Source organism: Malaclemys terrapin, chromosome 3, assembly GCF_027887155.1.
Source record: "Malaclemys terrapin pileata isolate rMalTer1 chromosome 3, rMalTer1.hap1, whole genome shotgun sequence".
In the NCBI taxonomy this organism is placed as follows: domain Eukaryota; kingdom Metazoa; phylum Chordata; order Testudines; family Emydidae; genus Malaclemys; species Malaclemys terrapin.
Genome location: NC_071507.1, coordinates 85283664 through 85295687, shown reverse-complemented (window position 1 = coordinate 85295687; position 12024 = coordinate 85283664). Strand labels below are relative to the sequence as shown.

The 12024-nt window shown below is 39.3% G+C and overlaps 1 protein-coding gene across 4 annotated transcripts in view; it reads right to left on the bottom strand.

Moving 5' to 3' along the window:
• Positions 1-12024, bottom strand: part of LOC128833639 (uncharacterized) — a 102468-nt gene that overhangs the window by 20607 nt on the left and 69837 nt on the right. For all 4 annotated transcript variants that reach the window (XM_054021640.1, XM_054021639.1, XM_054021643.1 and 1 more), the window contains one exon: positions 6414-6515. In XM_054021640.1, coding sequence (XP_053877615.1) covers positions 6414-6515 — 102 coding nt within the window. The remainder of the gene's footprint in view (positions 1-6413; positions 6516-12024) is intronic.

Here is a 12024-nt window from a genome sequence, read left to right as displayed (position 1 = left end):
GGTCCCGATTCTGGTGAAACCTGTCACTTAGGAATATATATGATAGATGTGCTTTACAAATCTAAAAATAAATAAATTATTTTTAAGTTCCAAAATGTAGCACACATACAACTGGTAATATAGATATATTTCCAACACTGGGGCTTCCCCAGACAACCACATCATCAGATATCCAATACAATTCTCCTGAAAATTAATGGAGTCAAAACTGACCTGCTCTCTCCAAGAAAAATTTGATTAAAAGAATGAGGGAGTTCTGCCTGGTTAGGCTGCAACTCAGAAAAGCACTTACATGAATGATGAAGTCGATCCTTATTCAGGACAGCACTTAAGCACAGGGATTTGGAGCAATCAAATTTTTTAATTGCTCCGCTCCAGCTCCGGGCAAAAACCTACTGGTCTGCGCTCCAGCTCAGGCTCCACTCCAAAGCCCTGCTTAAGCATGTACTTAAATTTAGTCATTGAGGTCAACAGGATTTAAGCACACTTCAAAGTAAATGGGAGGTTCAAGTGAAGTCCTGAATTGGGATGTTTTTCTCAATCATGGCCTAAATGAGGTGATGGGAAATTTTAAAATACATACATTATTATTTGTTTGTATTACCATCTCACCGAGGGGCCCTACTCATGAATCAGGACCACATTGTGGTAGAAGCTGTACAAACACAGAACAAAAAGACAGCCCCTAGCCCACAGAGCTGCATATTTTTGCCATCACCATGTCGTCTTTAGTCAGAGATAGGAGCACTGTCAAGCCACCAGTAAAGATAGGTTTTATTGTTATGAAGGCAGAATGGATGATAGATTTGAACATATATTAATATATAACTCTGGGACAAGTTACGATCCCACTACAATCAATAGAAGCTTTCCATTGACTTCAGTGGGACTAGGATTTGGGACATTTTTTTCCCTATCAAAGGATTTCAGCTTATCCATTTAAATTAGAAATAAAATAAAACCAATGAGTGCTTGCACACAGACCCTACAATTAAAAAAAAGACCACAGCTAAAGTTCCTGGTATTCAAGATTCTGCTGACCTTCAAGTCACATTGCAAGGCTTATTTGTTCTCTGAGGGGATTGGGAAGTTAAACAAACAAACAAAACAAAAAACATTTGCCCAAGCAGTTGTAGATTTTATAATATTTGTACATGACCCAAAGCACTTGACAGTTTTTTTTTAAATGGAAAGAAATAAACAAAATAAATAAGACGACTCATTGAAGATCTGGGGGAACGGCTCTTGGACTCAGCAGTGATGTGTGGCTTAATCTTTTTCAATTCTTCCAAATCTGCTGCTAGAACCTAGCTCACTTTTTATTTTTTCTTTGTAGGATGATAGCTACACCCCTAAAAATAAAACTGGCTTAAAAGCTACTACTACCTGTAACCAACATCATGCCAAAACAGCCACCCTAATTAAACATGACTACTACACTGCCAAGCCAAATGCTTTGATTAATTTATCAGTCATATTTAAAGTCAGGGGTAACAATCAGCCAAAGCATAGTTGTGTCTCCTACCATTAACAAGTAGGGCCCTGATCCTGCAAAGACCACTGGGACTGCTCACAGTGAGTAAAGTTAAGTGCATGCATAAATCTTTTGCGCCTGGCTGAGTGTCAGGAGGCACAGTGCCTACACTGCCTTGCTAATGGCAATGCTGTGTTATGCTATTATTTGTTTTACAATAGTTCTAGAGGCTAAAATTAGGATCGTCCCCATTGTGTAAGATGCTGCACAAATGCATAATAAAAGAGTCCCTAAGCTTAAAATCACCAGTGCTCTGTCTATGCCAGCATTCCCACCACTGCTTGTACTACTGGAGCAGCACTGGTAATAATGAAATGGTAGGAGATTTCTTTAAAAAGGCTAGTGTAGACACTTGAGGATCCACCATGTTTTCTGAAATGGAACTGAACACAGTTTGGTCCTGTCTATACTTGCATTAAAACCATTTACAGCACCAGTTCAGCGGCACCTATTGCTGACAGCAGGCATTAACATCAGTTATATTTCTTAGCTGGCATGAGGCTTATAATAACTAAGCATTTCAAACTGGCCATATTTAACTTCTGACAACAGAAATGTAAAGGAGAAAAAGAAAACTAAGCTATTCATCTTTGTTCATATAAAGACATATCCCTCTGTTCTGCCAGTTATGTGTGGACCATCATTCAGTCCTCCTGCCTGGTTCTATAGTAAATCTTTTTCTTCCCAAGACTCCACAGAGATGGGCTTGTGTCTAAACTAACAAGCAAAAACTGCCTAGGTCAGGAATGGAATTTATTTTGGGTGTTGCAGTATGGGGTGGCAGAAAAGAGAGAAGAAAGAACACAGTGAAGAAAATGTTGGCTTTATATATTCTTGCTGAGAAATATCCCAAACTGGTTTCTCAGCTATCAGAAGAGTAAAATGTGTTCACATGAGTAATTGCCTTTGCCAGTCCCCTTGACCACCAGACTCAGCTTTATTTACCCATCCTGCAGCAGTCTGTAATGATCCCCCTTTTCTGTTTGAGTGGCTAAATTTTAACAGCAAAGTGTGAGAAACAAAATCTACTTTTAAACCCAGCAAGTAGCAGTAAACTTTGTTCCATACACACCAGCCACCTGGTTATAACAACTAGCATCTTTTGGATATGTCAAAAATGTTTTCCCAAACACTTGTTTTATATGCCTCATGGAAAAGTGCTATAGTGTAAGCTCTTTGGGGCAGGGACTTTGTTCTTCCGAGTTTGGATAGCAACTAGTGAAGCCTGGATGCTACCACAGTATAAATAATAATAACTGAAGGGGAGAGGAAGGATAGTCCAGTGGTTAGGACATTAGCATAGGCCACAGGAGAGCTGAGTTCAGTTCCCTGCTCCGCCACAGACTTCCTGTGTGACCTTGGTCTTTAGTCGCTTAGTCTTTCTGTGCTTCAGTGTCTCATCTGTAAAACTGGGGTAATAGAACTTCCCTATCCAATGAGTGTTGTGAGGACAGATACGTTAAAGATTTTGAGGTGCTCACACAGAATGTAAATGGGGGGCACATAAATATCATAATAGAGGCAAACAGAAAATGAAAACTGTTCTACAGAATTCTTAAACAAGCCTGTAGAATTCTATAGAGGGACATCACTCTCTATTCAATTCTATAGGCTGATTTTATGGAAAGGATCTCAATTCTCAAATTCTGTGGTTTTTCAGAGTACTTTCTAAAGAATCTTATTGGTTTCATCACTATTAAATTCTGTAGGACTTTTTCATAGGGACTATATTCAGATTAAATAAAAGTATCTTTGTAACTGAATATCAGATCTGATTTCTGTCAATTCCTTGGCATTTTTCCAACACTTAAGGCATTTATTCTCATTCTATTATAAAATAGGTTGGCTAACAAAAGTTCCAACTCTGCGCTCACATAGCACAAACAGATACAAAGGACGGAATTGGTTTGCCACATCAGGTTCTCTAGAGCCCCAAACTCCTAAGGCCTCAGTGAGTTTAAACTCATTTAAGCATGGGAGCATCTCAGGGGTTTACCATCCATCACCACAGTATCTGAATGCCTTCCATATAAAATCAATAGCAATATTAAATATATATATTTAAACGTCTCATGATTTTTTAATGCTTGGGATTGGCAATACTGTGGGACACATCATGACAGAGGGAAGAATGTCTGCAAAATAGTAGGAAAAATAATCTTATTTGCTTCCTCATAAGATTTCTTGTCTCCAAACACCATCCAACTACAAAGAAAAACATTTTAGATGCTTCTGTTCCAAGGAATCTGATGGGAGGCTCTGCATGTTGAATTGCAAGAGACAAACTGAATAAAAGTGAAACTTCACAACACTTAAAAAACAAACAAACAAACCAAAAAAACCCAAACCCCAAATCCTGTCCTTAAAAATGAACTCATTCCACAGACTAGAGGGGAAAAAAATCAATTGTGGAGAAAAATCTGGTTTTCATACCAAGAGCCTTCAGACTGAAAGTCTCAGTGGCCATTCTGACTGAGCAAAGATGAAGTGTCCATCAGTCAACACAGCTTCACAACATTTTTCTTCAAACACTTATTTTTAAGGGGGAAAAAAGTCAGTTGAAAATTCTCAAAAACCAGAAAACTTTCAAAATGATTTTCTCAAAATTTTCTGTTTTCAAAATTTTCAAACAGAAAAGTTTGTTTTCCTTTTTTCTTTTTCATTCCCAGCTTTGACTGATCAGAGTAGTTACCCAGTGAGACTTTAAAAAAAAAAAAAAATCAACACTTCTTGTTTTGGAAATATTTTCATTTTGAAATTTTAAAAATTGTTTTTTGAACATTCCAATTTCAAATATGAAAAAAATCAATTAAAATTCTATGGAATTTTTTTTTAAAAAACAGTCCACTTTGAAAACCAATGGAATGAAAACACTTTAGAAGAAGTGTTCATGATTTCCCTTTCTTCCTCCATTTTTAAGTCAGCTCTGGCCAGGGGAATGGGATAAGAACAATAAGGAAGCTCCAGACATAAAACCAGTAATGACAGCTGCTGTAAAAATCAATGGACACCAAATTGGAAATCCTAGTTGCATTGACTGGCAGAATTAAACAACTGTGTGGAAGGAATTAAAGGGAAAATATAGGAGGTGGAAACTAAATTGCAAGTCCACAAAACAGTGCTCAAAGGGTACATCTACGCATCAAAAAACCCAACCCATACCCTGCAGCAGCGAGGCTCAGAGCCCGTGTCAACTGAATCAGGCTCATAAGTCTCACTCTATGGGGCTAAAAATAGCAGTGTAGATGTTTGGGCTCGGGCTGGAGCACGGGCTCTGAAATCTGGCGAGTGGGGTGGGCCTCAGAGCCCCAGTTTTGGCCCGAGCAGGAACATTTACACAGCCGCTTTTAGCCTGTAGTGGGAGCATGAGTCAGTTGTTATGGGCTCTGAGACTCACTTCTGCAGGTTTTTTTGTTTTGCTTTTGCAGTACAGACATACCCTGAGAAAATTAGATTTTCCTCCAAGCTCATGATTCTCCATCCTGTTTTCTCACTATCAGCCTGAATGATGCTGATCCTCTACGTAAGAGTGTAGTTAAATATGTGAAAAATAAAAGTGATGAGATAGATTTCTTCTTTGGATCTTCAGCTCCCGTTCTGCTGTCATCACCGGTGAAATGTGGCTTGATTTTGCCTTTTCATAAAGGCAAAGTCCAAACTGTAATGTTGTTTGCATGTTGTACGCATCACATACTATTTTTTTAAAAACAGATCTATTGGAAAGCCACTGATTATTATGAGTAGTATTCATTAGTTGTTTATGGTAATATTAGCTAGTCATTTTCTAGACATTCAAGAAGGGACTGTCACTGTTCCAAGATCACAAGAAGTGACTGTCACTGTTCCAAGATCACAATCTAAGGATGGACAGACAGGGTGACAAAGGTCAGGGAATGGGCACAAACAGGGATTTTAATACGAGTCAACATGATTCACTGTAACCACTGCAGCAGTAGTGGAATTTTAAATCTCTCCAAAACTGCGGATAGGGCTCTGTGGATGAATTTAGGGAAGTTGTACAATGCCACATGGACAAAGGCAAAAAGGCATTTGTGGGAGAAGCTAACAAATGAGTGAGTACACTGGCAGAGCAAGGCAATCCAAAGTCCAACAAGGAAGGATACATAAGGAGGAGAAAAGTTATGTAGTGCTTTGAAGATGGGGACAAAATCACTTAAATCTGATGTGACAGCATATGAGGAACCAGGGGAGGAATTTTTCCCAAGATGGTAGTGACATGATCAAATCAACAAACAAGGGAGATTTTAGCAGCTGTATTTTGTATGGACTGAAAAATGAAAATGAATGAAGTCCATCCCTATGCCACAGCTTGCACAAAGCCTACGCACCACTGAGGTTAAGTGATAAATAGGCCTTAGGCTTTCCCTCCGGACAGGACTGGACTTCCCCCTTTGCATTTTATGCACATACAAATAATGTGCAGTTAAGGCATAAAACTTGACTTAAATGGTTTGGAGACATCGGAATTGAAAAACAAAAAAACACACCTAAAATGGTGAATTTCTGGTGATGATTCAGTAAGAAAAGCATAAGAAAAACAATTGACAGTTCTGGGGCAGGAGGGAATGAGGCTGGAGATATACTGAACTGCAGTGTATGTTCCTTTTCACAGCAAAAGTCACAGCTCCAGAGAAAACAAAGCAACCTGCTGACCTATGAGCACAAAGGGCCAAAATTTATCCCTCGTGTGACTCCACTGAAGCTAATGAGCTCCTATCAGGGAGGAATTGGCCTTTATCCCCAACACTCAACACCCGACAATTTATCCCCAACCCTCCGCCTTGGCTTGGCGAACTAACTAGCAAGCTGAGAAATTCAACTGAAAGAATGCAACAAGGGTCGGGTTTTTCTCACCTACCTTAGGAAATATTTGCTCAGTTTCTTCTTGGGCCTTCGTGAGTTTACTTGGATGATGAGCTGGTGGTTGGCAGGACACTGATCCTGGTAGAGAAGCTGAGGTCTGTAAGATAGCGAAAGCAAAGTCAAGAACAGTATGTCTTCATAACTGGGCATGAAACCTAAGTGCCTTGCTGGTTACTTCATTGTGGATTTGTGTATTCATTATTTCTGTGTCATTTTGAAATGTGCCTTAAAGGGGAAAAATAAAGAGCAGTACTGATTTAGAGGTCTTTATCTGCTCCTTATTCAGGCAAAACCCTATCTGGCTTGAAAGAGTCAAGAGTACTGAATAGGACCACTTAATAGCCCTACCACAATATTTTATATTTTAACTCACCGTTTTATTTTGGGAATAGATTCGGATTTCAGATACACCAGCATAAAACACAGAGTAAGGGCACTGATTTCAGTGGACTTGTTCTGGATTAACTCCGGTATAATGGAGCACAATCTGTCCTAAGTTAACACAGTTAGGCTACATCAATGCTAAAAGCTTGGGGTCTATTTCCCCTGCTCGTGAACACACAGTGTCGCTACAGTAGCATGGGTAGTAGCAGCAGAGGAATGGCTGAACCATGCCAAGTAAATACCCACCTGAAACCAGTGAGTATTTACTTGGCACAACTCATTGGACCTTTGCTGCCACTATCTGTGCTACCGCAGGTATGCTGCTATTTATATTCACATTAACTCAATGAGAACTAGTGTATGTGCACACGAGCAAGGGAATCACACCCTTAGCTCGTAGTGTTGATATAGCCTTACTTAAACATACAAAAAACCATTGTGTGTCACTATTTAGGAAATGACATGGATTCTTTATCAGTACTTCCATTTTTGTCACAAAGGTGGAGAAGTAATACATGATGATAATCGATGAAATCTGGTTCAGGAACTAAGAGCCAGAATGAAACACCAACATTCCTTGGACCCACATGTTCAAAGCGGGGTCTGGTCAACTCGGTCTTTCACCCTTCCAAAGTGGATAAATTAAGTACCATGCAATTAATGTGCAGAGAACTTAAAAACTAAAATCCTATTTGTTCTGGGTGAACATTAAAGATACAAAAAAATGTCATGGTAGAGTAGGTGTTTTGCCCCAGTATAATTAGCTACCATTTCCTTCACCTGTTGCGCCCATGGTTGTGCAGTTGGTTGCCACCTTCAGCTCCCCAAAATAAATGAATTTTAATCCTTGCTGGTCTCAGATTTCCAGAATTTATTGGTTTGGCTGAGCTCAGCCAAAACAAGAACGTTCTGGAAATCTCAGACATCATCGTTATAATTCAGCTACTTTTGAGGTACAAAAGTGCATAAAAATGCGTAAGATAGCAAGAGTGAACCTCACGCACAAAACAGGTGTAGTTTGGATCAGGGAATATTGAGTTTTGTGCAAAGGTTGGAGTCAGTTTCTTATTTAATCCAAATCAGTTTGCCACCCCTCCCTTAGCTGAAATACCTTAATGTAAAGAATTAGAGGATAGGAATATAATTAATGTCTGTCAACATGGAAAATTAGGTCTTAGCAAACAAAATTGAATTCATTCTTTGAGGAGATTACAAGCTTAGTTGATAAAAGTAACTGAGAAGATGTACTTAGACTTCTGTAAGGCATTTCATTTAGTACCGCACACCATTCAGATTAAAAAACAGCACTCTACAGCATCCATACAGCACATGTTAAATGGATCAAAAACAGTCTAACTGACAGATCTCAAATAGTAGTAATCAATGGGGAAGCATCATCGAATAGAGGTGTTTCTCGAGGGATTCTATAAGGACTGGTTCTAGATCTGATGCTATTCAACATTTTCATTGGTGATTTAGAAGTAAATATAAAAATTACTGCTGATAACATTGCAGAGAACACAATTACTCGCCATTTTGCCAATCTTTATGAGGACAGGGAGGTCATACACAGCAAATACAGACAAATGCAAAGTTATACATCTTGGAGCAAGGAATGCAGTGGCTCTGAGAAGAATTTAGGGGTCACAGTGAACAAACAATCAGAATGAGCTCCCAGGGCAACACTGTGTCAACAAGGGCCAGTGCAATCGTTGGGGTGTAGTGAGTATGGAGGTTATTTTACCTCTGTATATGGCATTGCAGAGACAGATACTGGAATGCTGTGTACCGTTCTGGTGTCCACATTTCAAAAGGATGTTGAAAAATTGGAGAGGGTGCAGAAAAGAGCCACAAAAATGATTTCAGGATGGAAGAAAATGAAAAGTATCTTAGTGAGATACTTACAGAGCTCAATCTGTTTAGTTTAGCAAAAGAAGAGCAAGAGGTCACTTGATTACAGTGTATAAGGACCCTCATAGGGAGAAAATACTAGGTACTAAAAGGCTCTTCAATCTAGCGGAGAAAGTCATTACAAAGAACCAATGGCTGGAAGCTGAAGCCAGACAAATTCCAGCTGGAAATAAGGCACATTATTGGCAGTGAGGGTGATTAACTATTAGAACAAACTACCAAGGGACCTGGTGGAGTCTCCCTTTCTAGATGTCTTTAGCTCAAGACCGGGTGCCTTTCTGAAGATTGGCTAAAGCCTAACAAAAGATATTGGGCTCAATACAGGGGTAACAAAGTGAAATGTAATGGCCCGTGATATACAGGAGATCAGACTAGATGATCTACTGGTCTCTTCAGGCCTTAAACCATGAAGCTATGACTAAAGAATGAGATACTAGGGAGAGAGCACTTTATGAACTTTTAAGAGAGTCTTCTATGACAAGCAGGGTTAGGAATTATATGGTACTACGGTAATTTTGTAAAGTAAATTCACAGTGCTAGGTTCTCTGTTAGAATTCTTCAAGTCACAAGATTACTGTCCTGACTTCTATCTACAAATAAAACAACTACAAACATCCTTACTACAGCAGGCAGTTTAAGCACAAGGCCAGCTGAACAAAGAGAGAGTGCAGTGTATTAGTGTCCCCGACTTAGTACCAGATGTTAGCCATCTATTTTACTCTGCAAACAATAAACTGTTTTCGGCCCTCAGAAGCCCACCACCGCCTGCAAACAGAGCTGAAACGAGAGTGGGGATGTATTTACATTGACTCCAAAAGTATGTACACCCAGTAGTTTTGTGTCAAATAAATGTTTTATATTCATGGTCAACTGTGAGATGTATATGTATTAAATGTGTACGTTTAGCTTGCCTATATAAAGTTCAAGGACAGGACGATCTCAGAGTAATGATCATTTCTATAGTTTACTCTATATAATGGTTTTGCTTTAACTTCATTCAGTGAGAAAACATTCCTGCCAATATGTAAAATGTGGATGATTTGAGTCAAGAGCATCTATGCCATTTTAATAGGTACAATACTGGCTAGTGGGGATTATGCCACCACAAACACCTTGCCTAGGAAGCTCAGGAGCTAAGTATCTCATTTTGTTTTACATACAAATATATTTCCATACATTTGTGCACAAGAGAGAGAGAGAGAGACTCTTCATGGACGACAGGAAATCTGACAGATCACTCAACTACCAGAAGAGGAAAGTCAAAACAGGCTCACTTGTTCTCTGAAATCACTATTAAAGGGTCATACTTTTTAGAGTAATACAGGAAAACAATTAGCAGGATATGTTTCACTGAGAAAGAAGCTGCTCTAAAACCAAACTATTTTAAGGGCCACATCAAACTATTACATTTGGCAGGGCTCAATCCTCAAACCAACAAGTCAGGCCAGTGGCTGGCCAGTTCTTTGTTGCTCTTCACCTTGTACAGTAATTCACAACAGTGCAGAGTGAGTGCAAAGCAAGTATGCTTCACACTGGCGTAAATAACTGCACAAGATGCAGGGCATCATAGACTCTATGCCACAGATCTTCCATCTATTAAAATCATCATCAGACAAGAAGTGAATGCTGCTTGCTTGTGCAAGTGTGTAGTGAGACTCCTCCACCTTGCAGAGAAGACACCTAAAGAAGTGTGAAAACTTTAAAAAGGAAGAAAGCTGAAAACATTTATAAACTAAAAGAAAGTTGAATTTATCAGAGAAGTATTAAAAGAAAAGGAGGTGGCCAATAATAAACAGGAAAATGGATTGAACAATGCAACAATCATACTCTTTAGTCTTCTGGAAAAGAGCAGCCTGGATGAGGTTGGATTTTTATGTTACCTGCTGCACAGTCCCGTGAGTAAACGCAGCTCCTTGCTTTTTGCTTAGGGTCTCTTTCAGGAGAGATTTTTGCACTCAGCAGCCAAAGTGTGTCAGCACTGGAGTGAGCAGTGTTATCGGGTGTTAGCTGCAGCACTCTGATACGTCCTTGAGAACTAGCACATCATTAGTGATACCTTCACAACTGAATGTGTCGGTCTTAGGTCATATGCCAGACAAAGCCAAGGATACTTTTTAGAAAAAAGCAATTTCTTATTATAGTCCTTTATATGCCCCTATTGCATTTAATTTCAGCTCCGTTGTTGAGATAATCAATGAATGTCTGATGAAGATACTCTGTTACAATGCTGTTTGGCAAAGGAGTACAGTAGAAGTCCTGTTCGTTTGAACAAATGTTGATCAAATGATATGGGTCAATACACTGAAAGTAAATTGGAAAGGGGAATCCATTTTGCAGTGTATCTATAATGTCCTCAGTTACAAAGTCTGAGTCTCTGTTAGGGCTTGCCTGCACTGAGTCACAATGTAGACTGTGGGGATGTGAATATAGTTCTGTTTCAAAGAGGATTACTTTAATGTAAACTAGATACCTTTTAGTTCATGCCAGCAATGTCCACACACAGCACTCAGAGCCCAACTGTTTGGTGCTCTTAGTCTACACTTTCTGCAATTATTTCCATCGTTCTGTTTTAGTACCAGCTTACACTCACTTTGCACCAGTGCAAATGACAAGACAAGGTTCAGGGAGACAAAGAAACAGCCCTAACACACACACACACACACACACACACACACACACACACACACACACAGGGGTTCCCTTGCAGAACAAAAATACATGTAAATTATATGTGACTGCAGTATAAGTAGCACTTATATTAAATATTAGACTTATGTGAAATTATCTATTGACTCATATGCACTAATATTAAAGTGACTTCTTTTGTCTGTTATACTCCACCCACATATGTAACATTTATAAAAATAAATCATATGGCCTATGTTTATGAAACATGTCTTTTCCACATAGTCTGTATTATAGGTAACACATTTTTATAATGGGTCTTACATTCCCAAAATTCACTTCTCAGATCCGCTCACAGTTTCCTGCAGAGCTGAGAAACGCTCTTTGACATGCATGAGGCAGAATGTTATCACCAGGCAGCCAGTTTCAGATGGAACAGTGAGAGTTCACACTAATAAAAGACTGTCAACACAAATCATTGCAATTCTTCTAGAGCCCTTCCTAGTTTCTGCTGGTTGAGTACCTGTCCCAGGGTATGTCTTCACTACCCGCCGGATCGGCGGGCAGCAATCAATCCAGCAGGGATTGATTTATCACGTCTAGTAAGTCGATCTAAGTACGACTTCAGCTACGTTATGCACATAGCTGAAGTTGCGTAACTTAGATCGATCCCTCCATCCCCCCAG